We start from the raw sequence: 23,409 nt of genomic DNA on the forward strand, positions 1-23,409 counted from the left end.
CGATTCATAAAGCTCCGAAGCAGTGTTTTGAAATCGGACCATCACTACATTGTTGAAAAGTCATTATTTTGTTTTTTTGGTGCACAAAAAAGTATTCTTGTCGCTTAATAATATTAAGATAGAATTACTGTACTCACATGAACTGATTAAAATATGTTTTTAGTAGCCTACCTTTATGGATCTTGAGAGAGGAAATGTCATTGCTGTGAATGCAGGCCTCATTGAGCCATCGGATTTCAACTAAAATATCTTAATTTGTGTTCTGAAGATTAACGAAGGCCTTACGGGTGTGGAACGCCATGAGGGTGAGTAATAAATGACATTATTTTCATTTTGGGGTGAACTAACCAGGGACGTGCACAGGAATTTTGAGGGGCAGTTGCTCTGACCTAAAAAAAAAAAAGGGCACCCCCACAAAAAAAAAAAAAAAAAAAAAAAAAACCTCATGGGCTATATGAAGGACTGAGAATAACCGCGGTATAAGCGGAATAATTGACTCCACTTCGAGTCGTGACCGAATCACGACCTCAGGTGTGCATTATTTTTCTAATATTTCAACGGCCCGTCGTCAATTATTCCTTACTTGAATCACAGCTTAAATAGTGTTTTGACATCGACAACCCTTGCATTTTACCTGCGTCTAGTTAACTTTCTTTCGCTTCTCGGGTCGACATTAACACACTGACAAAATTTCAAATTCAGAATTAAACATTTTTAAATTTTTAAATTTTTTTAAATTTTTATACCACTTTTTAATGTGTGATTGTGTAAAGGTTTTCACGAGATACCAACCTTTCGCGAACTTGCTTCCAACACTTGTTCTCATGGAGGCGCGGTGTGCACGGAGGGAGGGGCTGTGCGCGCGCGAGTATGTGAGAGAGACGCGTGAGTGAGAGACGCAGGGAAATGAAATGCAGCTGAACGTTTGCTCTATGAAAGACATTGACAAAGACGAAAACTAAGGACATTTAATCTATAATTTTATTTTAGTTAGTTTTGCCAAACACACCACAGTTTTGGTTAGTTATCGTTTTTTGTAATGCCTCGTTTTTATTTTTATTTCAGTTAACGACGTTGTTTTTTCCTACCTAGTTTTCGTTTTTTCGTTCGTTTTCGTTAACGATTATAACCTTAATCACCTTTCCGACAACGTTAAGTCGTCTCTCCTGACAACCGCGACAATCTCCTTCTAGTGCCGCTCATGCAGGCTCAGCTCAGGTGCCGGTCGCATGCAGCGCTGCAGCCACGTAAACAGAGTTTGCCCTTCCCCTTACTGACTTTCACTTTCGGACGGGTGCCCGAATATGGAAGTGAATGAGGCTTTGCGATTTTTTATTTTTATTTTTTATTTTTATCTAGGCCTACGTGAAATTCTGCATCCATTGTACGATTTTTTTATTTATTTTTTTCCACCTCGGAAGGGCAACGTGAGTCGAGAAGGGCATATGGGCAGTTGCCCGGGCAACCTGAGCAACCCCCCTGTGCACGTCCCTGGAACTAACCCTTTAAATACAATTAGAAAGTGTAAAAAAGGTTAAATACAGTATTTATCATTTTCTTATATTTATATTTTTGTTTTTTCTTTTACAAAAACACATGTAATTGCCTACTGTTTTGATCTGCTTTCATAGTGTGATTATTTATTATATCCCCTCACCCCCACCCCCCAGATGTAGTCTGTCCCCGTTTTTTAATTATTTATTTATTTTTATTCATAATAAATTAGATTTCAGTTATATTTTGACCACCACTGAAGAACTAGGAAATGTCCCCGGTTTTCATTTCAGAAATCTGGTCACCTTATTATTAGCCGAACGTTAAACTACAGTTCGAGTAAAAGGAAGACAAACCTTTTAGGCGTTATATTCGAGTTAACCACAAGATGGCAGAATTCTACTATAGTAATACTTCCTTCTGTTAGCCTGCAGAGGAGCATTTCATGGTCAAACACCTGAAACAATCAGGACAGACAGATAGACAGATATTTCTCTGTAATTTATTTGAGAAAGGCAGCAAAATGGTACACTATGATGTGATATTGCATCACACATGAAACTAATGTCTGAAAATACAACAAAACATGTTATATAAAGAATTGTGTCATGTTACCATACCAACTCAATATAAACAGCATATCTCCTAACATTCTCTGTGCACACACAAACAGAAAATTACAGTGTCTATTCAGCATCAAAACACAAGGCTGCTGCATAATCATCTTCATCACGATCATCAGTGCCCGAGCCAAGGAGTCTCTCTTTTCTCCGACTCAATGCTCAAGGAATCTCTCAATGAATGATGCTCCACTTCCTCAAAGTGCATGCTTTCATGTCCTTGTTCCTACACTGCTGCTCTCAGACGCAGCGGTTCTAAGGTGTGTCTCAAGTCTACAGAGAGTAGATCTGACTGAGGCAGTGCTCATATAGATTCCGACCGGAGCAGGACAGGGAAGAGGGGCGATTCCCACTCACCTACTGTATGTCCTGAGTTAAGCTGTAGCCTGCCAACAAAGAGAGAGGTTGCAGAATTAAACCAGAGATGAAGGTTAGGAGCAGACTGACATAAATTGACACTTACCAGAGGAGTTTATACATGTAAAAGGAAATCCATTTTGGTCAAAATTATGCAGATCGTCTCTTTCATTACTGGAAATCTGCTCAACTCGATTAAAAGTGGCCTGAAAAACTAGACAAAGACACAGAAAGTACAGAATTAGCTAAACACATTTTATTTGCATTTTCTACTTCCTAGATTACTTGATATTCCACCAATAAAAAGACAAACATCTTTTTAAAATCACCTCAATATTTAATTAAAGGATTTATGGAGTATCCTAAAAATTCACATTTTGTTTACAAAGGGGTCTAAACATCTTTCCAGCTTAATCCTGGTTAACATGCACATGGATCTGATTAAATGATCTAATTTAGTGGTTTTTGAGCTGTCGTTGAACACTGATTTAACAGAGCCAGATTTTAATCATTGCCACTTGTTATTATAAACTAACCACGTAGACAATGGGAAACAAGCAAATGCAACTATAAATCTTTAACAGCAACAATGGCCCTCTTCATGAAATGCTCTGTGTTCCCGTAAATGAAGGCCTTCCTGAAACAGGCTGTAAAATCATTTGAAGGAGGTTTTTGTCTCAGACTTGCTTTGCTGACTAACGCCGCTGCATTTTGTAAAGTTAATGCATATTCCAGCATTGGTGCCAACAAGTTGTCAGTTTGCGGAAATATCGAGAGTATAAAAACCAGCAGAATGAAGAATGCCTTTCACCATTTTTTAACATTAATGAAGGTAATACAGAATAGCTTTCTTACCTTGCTGATTTATTGGTACTTCATTAAACATCTGGTTGAGTTTTTGATGTGGGTTTAGGAAGGAGCTGTGTTTCTCAGAGACAGACTGGAGCTCATTGGTACCACTGACCAGGTTGATTCCACAAACCAGTGGAGAAAGTCTGAAAGAACACAGCAGTTGCTTTTAAATTCATGCATGCTTAACTTCTCTTAACATTTCTTTAATGGGCTTTAAAGGATTAGTTCACTTTCAAATGAAAATTAGCCCAAGCTTTACTCACCCTCAAGCCATCCTAGGTGTATATGACTTTCTTCTTTCTGATGATCACAATCGGAGATATATTAATAAACATCCTGACGCATCCGAGCTTTATAATGGCAGTAAACGGGATCAACGAGTATGAAGCTGAAGAAAGTGTTTCCATCCACATCCATCCATCATAAACGTACTCCACACGGCTCTGGGGGGTTAATAAAGGCCTTCTGAAGCAAAGCGATGCATTTGTGTAAAAAAAATATCCATATAACAAGTTATGAAGTAACTTATGAAGTAGACTGCCTTCCATATTCAACTTACAAAAAAAAAAAAAAATGGAACTGGCGTCGTGTCAGTTAAGCTTTTTCCGTAAGTTGAATTGGGACATAGGATGTAGCATAAGCTTTTTGAACTGTGAGAGTTTTACACTTTCTTCATAAGTTGAGTATTTACTTCATAACTTGGTAAATATGGATTTTTTTTAACACAAACGCATCGCTTCGCTTCAGAAGGCCTTTATTAACCCACCCGGAACCGTGTGGAGTACATTTATGATGGATGGATGTGGATGTAGATGGAAGCACTTTCTTCAGCTCATACTCATTGATCCTGTTCACTGCCATTATAAAGTTTGGATGCATCAGGGTATTTATTAAAATATCTCCGACTGTGATCATCTGAAAGAAGAAAGTCATATACACCTAGGATGGCTTGAGGGTGAGTAAAGCCTGGGCTAATTTTTATTTGAAAGTGAACTAATCCTTTAATTTACTTAAATTCAAGTCCCATGGTTCATTGTTGCATAAATGTAATTCTATATTTATAGTTCAAATATAGAGTATATCAGTATATCAAGAATTAAAAAAAATGCATTCATTAAGAAAAATAAAATATTTTATTGTCTTCATTTTGACATTCATTCATTCATTCATTCTAGTGCATGCCAAATTCAGCCAAGATTCAAGAACTTTTTTTTCAAAAATAATGTCAGAAAAGATTGTCATGACACATAAAAACAAAAAAACAAATAGTTCACATGCAGCACTTACTAAGAGTTCTGGACATATCTGATACATTAATCCAACTATAAGGATCAGTAACTGATGAAAGAATGTTTCTATTTCTCTCATTCCTCTTGAGAGCCCAGCATAGGCTGAAACTCAGAGGGACTCACAGCTAGCCTGCAAAGAACCATCATGATGTACTTTATGTGGAGCACAGTGTTCACTGAACTGATGTAGCCCCTTACAGAGAAGCCCGAGGGTGTTTGACCCAGGTGTCTTTTGGAAGATCTTCAGTGTAATTCATCAACAAGATGCTTGTGTCAGTATCTCACATCAGCCTGAATGGAGCTAGTGTCAACCCAGTGTCAACTAAACTGGTGTATATTTTATATATATATATATATATATATATATATTTTCGTCTGCTCACCAAGGCTACATTTATTTAATTAAAAATACAGTAAAAACAGTAATATTGTGAAATATTATTACAATTTAAAATAACTGTTTTCTATTTGAATATATTTCACAAAGTAATTTATTCCTGTGATGGCAAAGCTGAATTTTCAGCATCATTACTCCAGTCTTCAGTGTCACATGATCCTTCAGAAATCATTCTAATATGCTGATCTGCTGCTCAAGAAACATTTATGATTATTTTCAATGTTGAAAACAGTTGTGTACTAAAAAAAGGAAGGATTTTTCTTCATGGAAATAAATTTTATTTCATTTTGATTTTATACACAAATATTTGGGCTGGATGTTTCTGAATATACATTTTACTGGTTTCAATGTAACTAGTTGACCCACCACTATTAGCAACAAAATTTTAAAAACTTAATTAAACTTGAATTTTTAAAACTTGTTTGATCAAGTAGGCACCGATAGCCTAGTGGTCAGTGCGCCAACATATGCGCAAATGCGTTCATCATGGTGACCCGAGTACGAATCCCGTCTCCCGTTCTTTGACGATCCTACCTCCCTCTATCTGCACAATGCTTTCCTGTCTGCTCTCTATTGTCCTCTCTGAATAAAGGCACAAAAGCCCATAAACATAACTTTTTTTTAAAAAAAAAGTTTGGTTAAATGAACACAGAATATGAGCCATGTATCCATCCATTCATCGTGTTACAGGTCTGAGGTGCCGTGTCCTGTCACTGGGCTCCAGAGTATAGAGAAGAAGATAAGTGGTGTGTGTGTTTGGTGGGAGCCCTGCAGCGCTGCCATGTGTGTGGAGCAGAGGACTGAGTCCCAATAGAGCGGCTGTCAGCACAAAACTCAGAAAACAGCTCCACTCCATATTTTTCACAGCGAGCCTCTCTATATGCACTAATCACAGCCAGCTGCCCGTACGCACCCTTAGGCTGGAATGAGAGGAATCTTTCATGCAGCGTTTAAAAATCCCAATTTACCCATCACACTGATCCTCTTCTTGGTTGACATTGCGTTATTTTCGGCCAGCACACTGCAGTGAAAGACTTGCTCAAAGACATTTGGGTAACGTATCCTGTCATGTTTAAGGAGGTCATTAAATAAGTGAATGTAATGACTCAACTTTACAGGGCAGGAACTTTCATCTCGGAAAAGATTTTATGGATCCAACAGACCTCCTTTTAAACTTACAGGTGGACCAAAAGTTATTACTACAGCCAAACATTGCTCTGACTATTAAAGGAGCTCCAAAATCACTTCAATGTCTCGTCAAGTCATTCACTGAAAAACATTCATTTAATTGGGCTTATGGATAGGTAAATACATAACTTGCTGTGAGCATTTTTAGATTTATAAACATCAAGATTTTAGGTTCAATTTTATATGTATATACAGTACCATTCAAAGCTTTGAGGCCAACTCACAAGACTGAATTTATTTGAATAGAAATAAAGTTAAAACATTAATTTTGTGAAATATTGTGTAATATTGTGTTTAAATAGTTATTTATTCCTGTGATGGCAAAGCTGAATTTTCAGGAACTATTACTCCAGTCTTTAGTGTCACATGATACATGTATATTATGCCATTTTATATAACACATATTATATATAATATGCCAGTTTTCTGCTCAAGGACGATTTCTTATCATTCACATAACATTTGTGCTGCTTAATATTTTTGTGAAAACTATGATACTTTTTTTTGAAAAGTTACTTTTTCTTTTCTTTTTTTATACATATTTTCCAAAATTCAAAAGTTCAAAAGAACAGTATTTACTTTAAATAGAAACAATGTAACAATGTAAATATCTTTACTGCCACTTTTGATCGATTTAATGAATCTTAGCTGAATAAAAGTCTATCTTTAAAAAAATATATATATATCTTACTGACCCCAAACTTTTCAATGGTTCTGTATAAGGAAAAGCATATATTTTAGAAGCTGTGAAAGTTTTTCACCATTTTAATCATTTCAGTAGTTCATTTTAAACAGTGGTGTAAAGTGATATGAATTTTTAAAAGTACAAAAAGTCCTTGTAGTCTCATTTAATATGAGGTCATAAAACAGTATTAATATAAACTATAAAATTGTAGAAAATGCTCAAATAGTTTTAGATGAAGTAAAGCTTGTCAAACTGCAGGAGTATTTCAACTACCCATATATTTTAATGCAAACATATATTAAACTGAATGATTCTTTTGGCAGGAAGATCAAATGGCTAATAACTGATGAAAGACCAAATATCCAGAGGAACTCTAAATGATATAAATCTTTTCTGATACCTACTTTAAAAGAAAGTCCATCAGCATACACCCACATTCACTCAAAAATGAACCACAAGTCGCTCAAAATCTCACATTTCATAACAGGGTTTTGAAATAACAACAATCCTCAGTAAGCAAAATCTCCTAAATGCTTTTTTTTTGCCAAACGAAACATATTTTGCAATGGTATCAGATTCTGATGATGGGAGTTAGAAAAGATAATTTAGTTATAAAAAGGTTTAATATCATTTAAAACCCATTTGGGAAAAATGAGCTTTCTGTTTTGGGACCACAAACCCAAACCTTCAATGTTTCTGTCACACAGTCAGTGGTAGGATAGCTGGCAACAAATAGTATGCGTGAAGTGTTAAGTAGGTTCTGCTGATGTGTTTTGTTATTTGATAAAACACATTTCCTGTTTACAGCCACAGAGTTCTGTTTTTGTCACATCACCTCAAAAGTGATTGTTGTTTACATAAAGCAAGTCGTGGCATGTGTTCCCTTTCCGGACACGTCTGGATAAGCAAACGTTCAGAAACAAACACTGCCTGTTTGTGGTGAGTGAGAGCATAACAACACGCTTCTTTAACAACAACAATAAAAGAAAAAAATTAAATAACGAGAACAATTATTAAAGCCATTTCTAAGAACCGAAATTTACGCAAGACTTAGCAATGACCACAACAGTGACCAAAACTGCAAAAAAATTCCTATGATCTCTGCATTGTCCATATGGCATAAGATTGAATAAACATCTTAATGCAAGACATCCAGATCAAATCAAATCCCTTCACAATCAGCATATTTGCGTGACAACGAAACAGTAATATTGAGAGAACAGGTCATGGGTTAACCGTGTGTTGTAAAAAGACCCATGCGAATGCATAATGATGATAATTTTTCTACTGAAGAAACATGTGTTGCCACACTTCATAATGTCTTCGTTCTCAGGGCAGGGACGATTTGCTCCCATCGCATCGGGTGTGCTGTTTTAATGTTTCACATCATAAGCACATGTTGTTAACTGCTGTGGTTGACGCACATATATGCACTGCAGATGGGAGTCCTCCAGTCAGTGACAAATAGCTAATTAGACTCAAGTAAAATTGTTCCCATATGTATTAAAGCAGCAAACTGGATGTTTCTATGCTGTATGTTTGCTAAAATTTTTTATCATGCTACGTTCTGATGCAGTGACATTACTAGGATGCCATCCTGGGGTTGGCGACTAAAGTTTGTCATCAAAACGTTCGCTATCATCACAATGCAAAATAGTGCACACAAATATACATGGGCATCATTTTGTTCATAAAAGCAGTGAGAAATTATTATATATATATATATATATATATATATATATATATATATATATATATATATATATATATATATATATATATATATATATATATATATATGTTGACTTGTTGGCCACAACATATATCATGATGTTCATGGTCATACATTGCAATGCTCATACTGACAGATTGCTGATCCTCACCTCGGCTGATTGAGCTTGTTAATGTGCAGATGGTTGTGAAGGCTGATGCTGCTGTGCTCCATGCTGGGCTGCTCCAGTGTTACACTGGAGGCTCCAGATAAGACTCTGCTAAACGATTCATCCTCCTCTGAGTATCCTGTAAACAAACAGGAACGAGGGGGGAAAAAAAATAAAAAAAAATAAATCACAAATGAGATCTCTGTTACCAGTTACATCACAGTTGCTTCTTCTAAACAGCAATGCAATCAAATGGAGAGCAAATGGAGACTTTGATTCTCTTGCAATCACTGAAATTTCAATATGAACTCAAACAACATTGATAATAAAAATAAATATTTCTTGAGCACCAAATCAGACTGAAGTAATGGCTGCTGAAAATTCAGCTTTGCCATAACAGGAATAAATTATTTTTTTAAATATATTAAAATACAAAACAGCTATTTTGAATTGTAACAATATGTTTTACAATATTACTATTTTACTGTATTTTTGATCAAATAAATGCAGCCTTGGTGAGGACGAGACTTTTTTATTTATTTATTTATTTATTTTTTTTAGTAAAAATAAAAGCACGACCTCGCGCTGCAAAAACAGTCCAAACTAAGGAAGGAGGGAGGGTGGTGCTCTGGAGGAAGACGAGGAGCAGGCAGAGGAAGACACCAAGGAGACGATGACCAGGGAGGAGATGAAGGTGGGAGGAGCCAGGGGAGAGACAGGAGGAGCAGGAGGATGAGCCAGAGCCATAACAGGAAGGTCCACGGTGGAGCCAATGGAGGGAGGAGCCTTGGAGGAGAGATTGGACATAACCAGGGAGACGACTGACTGAGGTAGAGATGATGGAGATGGAGACCAAGGAATGAAGAGTAAGGGTGACATTGAAGCCCTGGAGGGCTATGGTGGAAACCAAACCGTGTGTTTGGCAGACCAGGTGGAGATGGTGGGACCGTGGGAGTGAGTCAGGGTGTTGCCAAGCTGCTGACTCTGAAGTCCGAGGCAAAGCCAGAGCGACAACAGACCAAGGTGGAGCCAGAGGGACGAAGTGGACCTGGCGGAGCCTAAGGAATGGCAGTCCATGGTGGAGCTGATGGGTGGGAGGGCTGAGGTGGAATCTGGGGCTTGGAAGCTTGAGGTGGAGCCGAGGGATTCACGAGCCAAGGCTGAGCTGATTGCTGGGAAGCCCCTGGCAGATCCGTGCAGCATAGCGGAACCACTGGAGGAGCCAAGGGGCTGAAGGGAGACAGCGGAGGTGAGGACGAGGAACTAGACAGCTTAGATAGTGGAGGAGAGAGAGGGAAGCTGGGCGTGACCATCCAGAACAAAGGAGATTTGATGCTGGACGATTTGGTGACTTGGTGTTGGGCTTAACAAGTGACAACTTGGATGACTTGAAACTAGGCTTATCCAGTGATGAATTTAACAACTTGGAACTGGATGGGACCAGCGGTGACTGCAGTACATCTCATATTCCAGCTCATTGTACAATAAATCCTCAAAAAAACTGGGCGGTGCCAAGCATGAGTGAAGCATGCCAGATCAAGAAAGTCCCTTGTGTGGTCTTCGAGGGAGCAATCCCCCTGCTCCAGCAGGAGGAGATTGACTGTGTAAATATCCACATAAATGTTTGCCGTATTTATCCAATCTGTCAGGGGTTGCTTTGAAAAAAAAGTTTCAAGAGAGATGCGTGATGTAGAATGAATGAATATATAACCAAGATTTCATAAACAGAGGCCAATACACAATCAACATAACGTTAACAAAAGACAAAGAACCGAGGAAGACAGAAGGCTTAAATACACAGAGGATGGTAATCAACGGAACAGGGAACAGGTGATAACTACTCAGAAACCACGAGGAATGACTGGAACTCAGGCAAATGGTGACAATGAAAACTAAAACTGAAAAATAAGACAGAGAAACAGAACATGACTGGTCAGAAATTAATAATGTAGTCAGTTTGGCTTGTTTATGTTAAACATGGTCATAGTCATTCTTCACTCGAAACAGAAATTCTTTCTTCTTTCTTATAAGGCAAGACTAGACGAATATCTGCGGCTTCTGTCTGCCTGTCACATCTCTTATAAAAGTCATCTAAGGCAATTAGTGTGGACTGCCTTCATGGATTTTCACTTCAGGTGTTGACTAAAGGAGCCCCTTCGCTGTCTGACAGCTTCTTGACTCAGTCTCAAGCATCTGAAAGAAAAACAGCTGGAATGGAAAAGATTCTGGAGTGTGAGAGACACGCGTGGGGTGGCCGTTTGCCCACAGTGGGAGCCCAGTGACGGTGCAAACACTGGTCTTTTGAGCTCGTCGGAACAGCTGATGTCAGAAATAGTACGTAGTGTAAATGATGGGTATAGGGAAACGAGAAAGGGAGTGGACAGGGCTCTGAGCACACTCTCCCCTCGACACATCTGTAATGATAAATGGCATGCACATATACAATTTTTTCCTTGTGCACTAGTTAAAAATGCATAGCAGCTGGACTGCTTGTGTAGGGTTACACAATGTCATCTTTTACTCGCATTATTGGGTTCTTTTACTCTAGCTTTCAAAAGTGTGGGGTCAGTATGATTTTTTTAAAGAACTGAATACTTGTATTTAGCAAGGACACATCAAATTGATTAAAAGCTGTAAAAACATTAATGATACAAAAGATTTCTAATGAATTCTATTAATCAAAGATTCCTGGAAAAATATAGCAGTTTCTACAAAAATATTAAGCAGCACAACTGTTTTTAACATATAAAAAAAAAATCTTACCAACCCCAAACTTTTAAACAGTAGCTTATATTATAATGTACATCTTACAGTCTAGCTAATAATGACTAATATTATGTTTAGCTTTATACTAAACTAGAAAAATGTAAAAATATATGAATTTTATATTTTGAAAAAAATTTGCATATTCAGATTCGTATTTTAAAACTTTTTAAAACTTTTTTGTTGTTGTTCTGAACCTTTTTAGTTGTGATATTAGCTGTAAATGTTCAAATGATAAAATTATAGCTTCAATTGAACAGCAAATTCAGAATTCTAAAAACGTAAACTACAATTTAAGGTTTGTGTTCCACAGCAATGCTTGAACTGAGCATTCTGGACAAATAATTGTGTCAGAGAACTGTAGTACAAAAAATACAATAAAATACTACACACTAAAAAAATAAACCACAAATAGTAATTAAAATAAATACTGCACGTCTAGAATTCAAATTTACATATTCAAATATTTTTGTCTTTTTTTCTAGAAAGATAAACAAAACATGGGCCCTTCCACAAAATATGGGTGCCTTTCATGTAGAAAAGACCAGCTACAGACCAACATGAATCCAACCAAATGATGGAGTCTTCTGTGGAAGCTGGTTAGTTAGGATGCTAAGAAGATGCCAGGGCCATGCATTAAAAACATAAAATGCTGGTCATTTCTATCAGGCACACTTTCCTTCCTTCAATTTTACAGCATAAAACTGGAAAAATGTCTCTCAGCCTTCCATAGGGTGAAAAGAAAAAAAAAAAACGAAAGCAGCATAGCCCACAAGAACACCTACCACTAAAGCCTTCCTGATGAACCTTAGTGAGGGAGGTGGGACACCTGTAGTCTGGGCTGTGTACTGAAGGAGTAGAGCCATGGAGATGCTGCAAGCCCAGACACACGTCCACAACTTCCTGCTCCACCTTACTGCAAAGCTGGACCTGTCAAGATACAGAAAACATATCTATAAAATATACAGGACTGATGTCCCAATCTGAAACACAATCACTAGATCTCAAAATCAGGTCACGGCCAGTATGGAGCCTTTAGACTAGGATCTGAATTTGGCTCACCTAAAGTCAAAGAGAAAATCACTGTGTAATAACTGATTTAAAATTGAAGAAATTCAATAAAAAAAAGGAAGGTATTTTCTCAGTTCCAACATAGGTGCATTTGCTGCATTTTGCCTTTGTGGAGCGGTGCCGCTCATAACACGTTTTTGAGGTACGGCTGGACTGTGAGAGCCGCAAATTCTTATTGAGGCTGAAAAAAAATTCTGTTGTTGATTCATTTGAGCATTCAGTGGAGCTGGTGAGCATGTTTGCTATTTGCATGTCACATCTGGCCTCTTGAGGAATAGCACTGCACTGCTTATTAACTGTATTACGGGAACACATGTGTTCTTGTTTAGAATGCCAAAGCCATGGGAATACACAAAGATCTCCTTCATTCTCTTTTGTTTGGAAAGCAGGAACAGCCCATAAAACAATAGGCATTTTCATCAAAGATCTCTGGGATGACAATTACAGATGAAGTTAATGCAATAAATAATGTGACATAATTTATCAGGTAATTAAGATCATCTAACTAGTTGGATGTGATGTGTGTACATATTTTTCAGGTTATTAAGTTACGGTGTGAGGCTGAACTTGATACAAGAGTCTCCCGATATATAAAAATAAACAAACACTTGAAATTGTTACCTTGTCATGTGCCTGCAGTGATTTACTGGAGTGGACCTTGACGTGTTTGCGCAACGAGCTGGGGTCGGTGTAGCGTTTGGTGCATCCTGGGAGCTGACATGCATACGGTTTCTATGAAGAGCGTTGAATAAAATAATAAAGCAAGAGGCACAGCAGAAGAAATAAGAATAAATTAGTCATTCAAATGCTAAATCGAATGATTTATGAACAATTAACTGATGAAGAATGAAAATTTAAAATAAGAAATATTTGCAAGTATCATTTATAAATATAATTATATTTTCCAGAGTGGTCAAATCCCATGACATTTTACAACCTGAACTAACCTTGGCTTTTCATATGTTCATGCAGGGGTCCTCTCTATGACATCATTTCCTGTTTTATGTTTGTTTGTTTGTTTGTTTGTTTGTTTGTTGCCTGCATGTTGTACCACATGACTTTAATTTGATGAAAAAAAATATTAATAATACTTCAAATATTAATAATACAGTTTCACTGCTTAAAAAAAATTAAATAAAATAATTAAAATAATACTTATAACTACACGCACACGACACATTAATAAAAATAATAATAATAATAATAATAATAATAATAAATGTTTCTTGGGCACCAAATCAGCATATTCGAATGATTTCTGAAGGGTCATTTGACACTGAATGCTGGAGTAATGATGCTGAAAATTCAGCTTTGCCATCACAGGAATAAATAACATTTGAAATGTATTTAAATAGAAAAGTTATTTTAAATTACAATAATATTTCACAATATTACTGTTTTTACTGTATTTTTCATCAAATAAATGCAGCCTTGGTGAGTATATTCTTTCAAAAACATAAAAAAAAAAAATCTCCAAACTTTTGAACGGCAATGCACATGCCAAACTAGTTAAGATTTTCTTTTGAAGAATTTTATTCTTTCAATTAGGCCCTTTTCTTCTTTATAATAATAGTTGTAACACTTGCAGTTGTTTTTTACTTTATGCAGAAAAATTCATTTTAATTCCAAAATTATAATAATTGTAAATATACTATAAATTAATAAATACTTAATCTTCTTAACTCAAAGTAGGACATTTCATGATTTTTCTTAAAAAAGAAAGAAAAAGATTATTTTTAGATTCTTCACATGACAACAACAATAAGCAAACCCTCCACAGGCTGTTACACAGGTGCAGAGTGATACACACAAAAAGATTCAGTAAATATTATGAAATCTCTGCATCTGTCCACTTCAAATACTAACCACACACATCACCTTGAGCTACACAAATTCTGAAAACAGCACTGACTAATTAATAATGTTGTCTCTCTAGCAATGCACTTCTTACATCATGGCCTGGTTTCACAGACAGGGCTTAGATTAAGCCAGGATTAGGCCTTAGTTAAATTAGAACATTTCATTGAAGAAAAAAAAAAAAAAAAAAAAAAAAAAAAAAAAAATCACATTATGAAATAAATGTTTATATCCAAAACACGTTGGCCACAATTATTGGCACCCTTTTATCCAATAGTTTTTGCAACCTCCTTTTGCCAAGAAAACAGTTCTGATTTGTCTTCTATAATGCCTGATGAGTTTGGAGAACACCTGACAAGAGATCAGAGACCATTCCTTCATGCAGAATCTCTCCAGATCCTTCAGATTCCCAGCTCCATGTTGGTGCTTCTTCTCTTCAGTTCACTCCACTCATTTTCTTTAGGGTTCAGTTCAGGGAACTGGGAAGACCATGGCAGAAGCTTCATTTTGTGCTCAGTGACACATTTTTGTGTTGGTTTTGATGTTTGTTTTGGATCATTGTCCTGATGGAAGATCCAACCACAGCCCATTATTGGATTTCTAGCAGAAGCGGTCAGGTTTTGATTTTTTATCTGTTGGTATTTGATAGAATCCATGATACCATGTATCTGAACAAGATGCCCAGGACTTCCGGCAGAAAAATAGGCCCACAACATTAAAGATCCAGCAGTATATTTAACCGTGGGTATGGGGTACTTTTTATCCATGTGTGCACCAAACCCATCTGGTGGGTTTGCTGCCAAAAAGCTCTTTTTTTTTTAGTTTCATCTGACCATAGAACCAGGTCCCTTTTGAAGTTCCAATCATGCCTGACACCTTAATATACTGGAGATTGTTTCTGGATGAGAGCAGAGGATTTTTCTTGAAAACCTCCTGAACAACTTGTGGGGATGTAGGTGCTGTTTGATTTTTTTTTTTTTTTTTTTTTAATCGCTTTCTGAGACTCAAGACTCAACTAATCTCTGCAATTCTCCAACTGTGATCCTTGGAGAGTCTTTGTCCACTCAAACTTTCCTCCTCACCGTGCATTAGGAAGATTTAGACACACGTCCTCTTCCAGGCAGATTTGTAACATCTTTAGTTAATTGGAACTTCTTAATTATTGCCCTGATAGTGGAAATGGGGATTTTCAATGCTTTAGCTATTTTCTTACAGCTACTTTCTTTATTGTGAAGCTCAGCAATCTTTTGCTGCACATCAGAACTATATTCTTTGGTTTTACTCATTGTGATGAATGATTAAGGGAATTTGTCCTTTGTGTTTCCTCATGTTTATACTCCTGTGGAACAGGAAGTCATGGCTGGACAATTTCATGTTTATGATCACCCTGGTGTGCTAAAGAAAGAAATGAAAAGGAAGAAAAAGAAAAAAGAAATGTATATGAATGGGAATATACTAAAAAAATTCTAGGGGTGCCAATAATTATGGCCAACATGTTTTGGAGAAAAACATTTATTTCATAATGTGATTTTCCCCCCACTTTCAATTCTTTTCCTTCAATGACATGTTAGACTTTTGCTCATTTTATGAATTAAAGATCAAAAGGATAAACAATGCAGATTTATTTTTACAGTCATCTTTGATCATATTTACCAAGGGTGCCAATAATTCTGAGCACCACTGTAAGTAGCTTTTATAAACATGCCTTAGAGGAAAAAAAAAAAAATAATAAATAAATAATATATATATATATATATATATATATATATATATATATATATATATATATATATATATATATATATATATATATATATATATATATATGTTGTTGTTGTTGTTGTTGTTTTTTTAATACTGGTGTGAGTCTTCTCGAGACAAAACAAAGGCACTGACATATTTTAAGATGTCAGTGCAAGCTGCTTTCAGTTTAAACATTTTAAGCTCAAATGTGCATTTTAGTCTAGGCTTAAGCCTTGTCTGAAACCGGGCACATGTGTTTCAGCTGCACATTTAGAGAGCGTGATGGAGGGTGAAAAGGAAAAATGAATGCTTTAATGGATAACTTTCCCAAGGTCTACATTAATAATACAGAGTGACATAAACAATCACCTACACAGATGTGCTCTACGAACGAATAACGGTATTTGCACATCTACAATTAGAAGTGCTGCGGCTGCCATCAAAACCTTACTGACAGCAGAAAACGAAACCACCCTGTTTTGAATAAATCAGTTCTGTTGACTTAAGTGTACTGAGGAAACAGATATCACTTGCAGGCTGGTTGTTACACAGCTTTACAGGCTGGCATGGGAGCTGCTGTGGGAGAGCTGTGGAGAGAGATGTGAGCTAGTAGTCACAACCAGAGCTAGTAGTCACTGAAGTGGCTATTAAAGTAAAAGGAGATCTCTCCACTGTTCCAGACTATAATTCCTTCTGAATTGAGTGTAAATAAAACCCTGTTATTTTAGGGGACTACTATGTCTGGAAAAAAGTGACAAGTAAGCTTTCCTCGCCTGTTTGTTTTCATTATTGGTGTACACCATTTTCAGACTGGGTAAGAGTGTATATTTATGATGAAACATAACTTCATATATACATACAGTGGGGTTTATTAACAGAACTTTCAGAATGTCTTAGTATGTGTTTAATTAGTGGGCAAAAAAAAAAAAAAAAGTCTCTCTTCCCAGTCTTTTGAACACCACTGTATAATTTTTTTATGGCTAATGATTTTTGAGTTTTAACCTGATAGTAATAATGGTCATGCATACCGTGTCCAGGTGTGTGCGCTGGTGTTTGGCTCGATCACTGGAGTTGCTGAAGGCCTTGAGACAGCCGGGATGCTGGCATATGTAGGGCTTCTCTCCGGTGTGGCTGCGTAGGTGGATCTTCAGGTTCTCCAGACGGGAAAATGCCTTACTGCAGCCTTCAAACTATAAGACAGCACCCAAACACATGAAAATATATTAAGAAAACAAGCCTTCACAAAAATCTACAAGTCCTTCACTGTATGAGAATGTACATATCGTTAGCCTCTTAGCATAATTACCCAAGTCATTTTTTGGCCAAATTGTGATATCTGCCTTTGAAATATGATCTGGGCAATTATGCTATGAGGCTAGTGATATGCATGCTAATTATCAATTATACTCTAGTGGCAGAGAGCACAGCATGCTTTGCGCTGCAGGGATTAATATTAATTAGAAAATTATATTAAACCGAAGGCAGATGGTTTTGGTGAAACTATGTGTTACTTACCGCCATTCCACCTCAAAAAACATTTATTGTCTAATACCAAAAAAATAAAAATAAAAATCGGTTGCATGAAACTTTTTCCATGTCTTTTTTTAACGCTCAAAATGATACCAGTTTTGGAACAGGAAATGTTTTTGCCACAGTGACAGTTATACAACATTTGCAAAGATGTACATTTTTGAGTGGAACAGTAGTCCACCCAAAAATGAAAATCCAGGCAACATTTACTCACCCTCAATCACATATGACTGACTTTCTTCCATGGAAGTCAAAAGGAGAACCTCTAAAGAATGTTCATGCTGCTCTCTTTCATATCGCCCCCATTTAACACTAGGGCTGGGCGATATATCGCATGCGATTGTCACGCGCATTTCGTCAGTAAAGCCAGTTCCCTGATTGCTGCTAAATCGCCATCACCTGCTTTCAGATGGAGCGGCATTTAATAGACAGAGCCGTAGATCACTTCTAAGCCACGCAATATCGCGTTCATTATCGAAGGCGATTCATCTGCGATATGAATGCGATATTGCGTGGCTTAGAAGTGATCTACGGCTCTGTCTATTAAATGCCGCTCCATTTGAAAGCAGGTGATGGCGATTTAGCAGCAATCAGGGAACCGGCTTTACTGACGAAATGCGCGTGACAATCGCATGCGATATATCGCCCAGCCCTATTTAACACTAGTGCGTTTTTGTTTTAAAATGGCGTTTTAAAATGAAAACAATCCTCGTCTACACTGACATTTCCACAGTGTTTCAGAAACGATATCCGTCTACAATACACGGCCGAAAACGCATGTCACATGACCGTTCATGCACACTAGGCATGCGTGTACAAGTACAAGTATAAACAGTTGCCTCTTGTGCATGGAGGCAGCTGCAGTATTAAAAAAATACAGTTTAACTGCACAATGGCTGCTAAAAATGACAACAAAGCCAGCAAAGATTGTAGTTCAGTCTCCATGTTATTGTTCACAGAGTGAACATGGGCAGCCACGCCATCGTTTTCAAAAGTCTCAGTTTTGGTCCGTTTATACTGAAACGAAACCCTGCCATTTTCAAACTAAAGCGGGGTCTGAAGCGTTTTCAAAAGTCTCCGTACGAAAGTACACCGACAGTGTAAACGACAGGTGTAACCGTAGCAAAACGTATGCGTTTTAAAACGAAAATGCACTAGTGTAAACAGGGACTGAAAGTGAATGGGGTGTCAAGCTCTAAAATGACAAAAAAAAAAAAAAAAAAAAAAAAAAAAGCATCATAAAAGTCCATGCAACTTCTATTTGGGTGCTATATTCCAAGTTCTTCTGAAAAAAAATACAATTTAATCCATTATTCACTCACAATTTTGATTGAGAGCTGTGGTCACCATTCACTTTTATTGTATTAGCATTGGATGTTCAAGTTATCAATAATTAATTTGTTTCAGAACACTAGAAAGAAAGAAGAAAGAAAGTCATATGGGTTTCCAAAGACATGTGGGTGAGTAACTGCTTTAAGTTGAAAAACGATGTTGGGAAACTACAGATATCAAGCCACATAAAACTGTAATGTTCCTTTAGTTGTAAATTGCCATAAGTGCCATTTGTGTTGTCAGTTCATGCACATTTATGAGGCCTGTTCTGAAGATCCACACACAAGCACATGCCACTCAACAAAGTTTATTAAACAGACATGTTCAAAGCTGGTTCCTGTTAGAACAAGGCTCTGCTAAGATGTTTGAGTTGGAGAAAGGCCAGCGAGGGAGTCAGTAATAAGCCCGGCTGATTCAAGGTGGCAGCAGCAGTCATGCAGACTTTTGGTTGGAGCAATTCTGCAAAATTATAAAACACATTTTGGCGGTCACAGGTATGATGTCATGATGAGGTTATATGAAAAATGAATAGGGTTTCATTGAGCATCCTTAAATCTGTGCATTTATGACTATAACATTTAAATTAAATATGTTGATGTTTACATTTATTAATTTAGCAGACACATTTATCCAAACTAAATATACTTTCGGTGAATTACACTTACAAATGAGTTACGAATGTGAATGGACAAAAAGAGCACCCGTCTCTGTCTATGTTAAAGCAGACAATTTCTGCATAATGTATATTATACTCTTACTTTTAAAATATGTTTGATATTGATAACGTATTATTAAAAAGACCTGGCCATATGACTGTTCATTATATATTGATAGCAGTTTTTAATTAGACATTAAATACATCACAATGTTAAAAATAAAACGTTTAGTCTTTCTGGATCAAACTGACAATAATTCCCAAATGATAGTCCTCCGGCCACCACAGTTTAAAGAGAAAAATAAAACAGCAAATTGATGAAAAAATATCTCATGGCTATCTTACATCACTAAAAAGAAACACATTTTCTATGTGGCTGATTGTGAAGGAAATGAAACACAGCTTCATTAAAGTATTAAATTATTATAGTTTATCCCTGCCTACAATAATATCTTTGAGCATGTAATGGATATAACTGCTGACAGTTACTGCATTTTTGTGTATTTTATTGTGTGCATTATATATCTCTGTGCAAAAATAAAAGATGGAACAGTATTAAATAAAATTCTTGTTATTATAATTCAATATCAGGTAACAGAGCATAAAGTAACAGAAAGATAGAATGTTTTGCTGTTCCCTCACATTGCATGAGGGCACTTACAAGTCACACTTGTTGAATACCTAAAGAACAATCAGACAATGAATACAAAAAAAATCCTTCTTCAAAGTTGTCCTGGAAGAGTTGACTAAATTGATCATTGCATAATATCATTCCTCAAGCAACTCTCACGAAGGCAATTTGTACGTGAACTATAAACAACTCTAAAATGTCTAAATCTCTCAAATCTGCAATGCATCCATCTTTGGATGTGAAGAGAGATCGAGTCCACATGTCAGTCTCTCTCTACTTTTTCACATGTCTTACTTCAAAGAATTGGCATGGTTTAAAAGAAAAATCTCTTGAATTTTTACTGATTGATACAAACTATATGTATTAGTAAAACAAACACCTGAGTTCAGAGTCTGGCAAAATTTGATATAGATGTGATACATTGTATAAACAAAGAGGGCAAAAAAGACACCAGAAAATTATGTTTGTGCAGCTCAGGAAATATAATTTATATATAATTTTCTATTAATTTTCTACGAGATTTGAACCTTATTACCAACAACTGTCTAAATACAGTTTACCACACATATCTAAATATAGTTTAAAACACTGACTACTGTAATATAGTTATGTTCTAGTAATAAACATGAAAAAAAAAAAAAAAAAACAGAGGCTAGATCTAGTTTGGGACGAAATGTTTGTTTTTAGGTATTGATATTGGTGTATTGATACTGAAATTCAGATTTTCCATCTTTTTCCTTTGATTACTTTGGTAACAGGGTTGAATATTTTAGCTTGACAAATGAAGTCAACAATACAGTTTAGCCGCTTTTCCAAAAATTCCAGTTATATTTACACTTGAGCTTGGTTCGGCATGGCAGAAAGCATGTGCAGATTTATATTAGATTCCAAAGAGCTTCATTATCAGCCCCCAAAGTGGAAAATTAAACCATATCCATACTGGCTTGACCGGATCAGCATGGAATGGAGTGGTTGCAATGACAACAGTTTTGCTTGATGGTGGAAAAGCGGCTTTTGTGTAAAAACTAAGAAAATGAAATCAGGTTATTTACTTGTCTTCCTAACATGTAGGTCAACATGTTTGTGGACAATTTTTTGTATGTCCTGTTCTTGTAGTAACAAGGCGAATATGCATGTATACCGCATAAAAAATAAAAACTGAACTCACCATGCATTTGTTGGGCTTCTCACCAGAATGGACTCTCATGTGAATAAGCAGTTTGTATCGAGCATTGAAAGGCTTGTGCCGACGGACACATCCTGCCCAGAAGCAAGTAAATTCCTCCCCTTTTCGCTGATCTATGTGAACTTTCTCTATGTGTCTCACCAGCTCTTCTTTCTGTCCATAGGTAGCCCTACAATCCATCCATTTACATGGCTGTTCTTCACTATGGTGTCCATTCATTCCCTCAACTCTAGGCATCCCGCTCAGTGCCAAACCATTCTTGAACTGCTGCAATGTAGGAAGCTCTTCAGGTACTTCTGACGGACTGCTGTGAACATTAAGGTGCTGGATTTGTTCCTTGGCTGTGTCCGAGTCACTGCAGAGATACTGAAGCAGGTCTTCCTTGTGTAGAAGTTTCTTGTTACAAAGATGAAATTCAACAACAGGTTCTTGCTTAGGAGACTTGGGATACAAACATCCTTCTGGAGGTTTTTCCTGCGACGTGCAACTATAGAGAAGGTCTTGGGCCTCAGGTGGTCCGCAGAGAGTTGAAAAAGATGGAGAACTCAAACACAGCTCTGACATTGAGCCAGATGAGTGGCTGGAGGAAGGGGAAGAGAAGGATGGAGAGAAGGAACTGAAGGACGACATGGAAGAGCAAAATAAGGAAGGGGACAATGTGTCGGTAACGTGCGATAGGTTATCTCCAACCGAGAGAGTGCAGGATGAATCGCTCTTTACCCCGCTGAAATACGACACAATGGCTCTTTCTGTGGAACAGACCAAATCGAGATCATCTGTTATTATCGACACAGGCGACTCAGACAAGCTACGTATCTTCAGAGCTTCCATGTGAATTGCTTGATTTAAAGAGGACAGGTACTTTTCATCACTGTTAACAAGGCCACACTGTTCCAGTTGTGCAACAGCTGGACTGAGACCAGCAGGCCTCATGTTGTTCTTTGAGTTACGTTCCCTCTGAATGTGGATCATTAAATGGCCACTGTAGAAACGATTCAGGGGTCCCTCAAAAGTTTTTTTTTCTATGTAGCAATGCACCTGTTATGATTCCCAAAGTATCTGGAAAAAAAAAAAACATCAGAAAAATGAACGTATTTTGGACAGCGAATTCAAATAAGAGATATCAGATCAAGTGTGTTAGTAGAAGACCTCAAGAGGAACTGGTGCATGTTGAAGCTGAGTTTGGTGGTTCTATCTTGTCCCAGAATGCAAAGTGCTGTTCAGCCCTTTCACCAGTCACCATTTACTACAAAGGGAAAACAATTATAGAGTAATAATTATAAATATACAAACCCAATTTCAGAAAAGTTGGGAAATAATTTGTTAATTCTCTTGAAACTATTTAACTGACAAAAGAAAAAAAAAGAAAAAGAAAATCAATGTTTTCACTGGCCAAATTAATTGTATTTTGTAAATATAGACATTTTTAATTTGATGGCTGCAACACACTCCAATAATTTTGGGACAGAGGCAAAATAATAGTGAAAAGATTACAGAACATCTAAGTTAAACTGTTTTGAAACAGTCCAAAATTAGCAATTAGAATTAGTAACGGGCGAGGATATCGTGTTTGGGTATAAAACGAGCGTCCACCAAAGGCTCAGTCTTTGCAAGCAAAGATGGGTCAAGGCTCACCACTTTGTGTCAAATTTCATGAAAGAATTCCCAAACAATTCAAAAATCACATTTCTCAATGCAAGATTGCAAAGTACCATATATAATATTGTGAAAAGATTCAGAGAATGCAGTGAAATCTCAGTCCATATAGGGCAAAGCACGAAACCTCTGTTGAATGTGCATGACCTTTGAGTCCTCAGATGGCATTGCATGAGAAACTATCATGCCACGGTGTTAAAAAAAATAGCCACATGGTCTTGGG

General features: G+C 36.8%; 1 protein-coding gene across 2 annotated transcripts in view; it reads right to left on the minus strand.

Moving 5' to 3' along the window:
• Window positions 1–1,976: 1,976 nt before the first annotated feature.
• LOC125250070 (zinc finger protein GLIS1) overlaps window positions 1,977–23,409 on the minus strand; it is a 33,662-nt gene continuing 12,229 nt past the window's right edge. The window contains exons 3-11 of one of the 2 annotated variants that reach the window (XM_048162423.1): window positions 22,680–22,776; window positions 21,513–22,589; window positions 17,225–17,386; window positions 13,218–13,328; window positions 12,311–12,455; window positions 8,766–8,901; window positions 3,327–3,466; window positions 2,578–2,685; window positions 1,977–2,500 (exon numbers count right to left, since the gene is read on the minus strand). In XM_048162423.1, the coding sequence (XP_048018380.1) occupies window positions 2,472–2,500; window positions 2,578–2,685; window positions 3,327–3,466; window positions 8,766–8,901; window positions 12,311–12,455; window positions 13,218–13,328; window positions 17,225–17,386; window positions 21,513–22,502 (1,821 nt within the window). In that variant the 5' untranslated portion in view covers window positions 22,503–22,589; window positions 22,680–22,776 and the 3' untranslated portion in view covers window positions 1,977–2,471. Of the gene's footprint in view, window positions 2,686–3,326; window positions 3,467–8,765; window positions 8,902–12,310; window positions 12,456–13,217; window positions 13,329–17,224; window positions 17,387–21,512; window positions 22,590–22,679; window positions 22,777–23,409 lie in introns of both variants that reach the window. The other variant, XM_048162422.1, reaches the window with a different exon arrangement.

This window comes from Megalobrama amblycephala, linkage group LG17 (genome assembly GCF_018812025.1).
Source record: "Megalobrama amblycephala isolate DHTTF-2021 linkage group LG17, ASM1881202v1, whole genome shotgun sequence".
NCBI lineage: Eukaryota > Metazoa > Chordata > Actinopteri > Cypriniformes > Xenocyprididae > Megalobrama > Megalobrama amblycephala.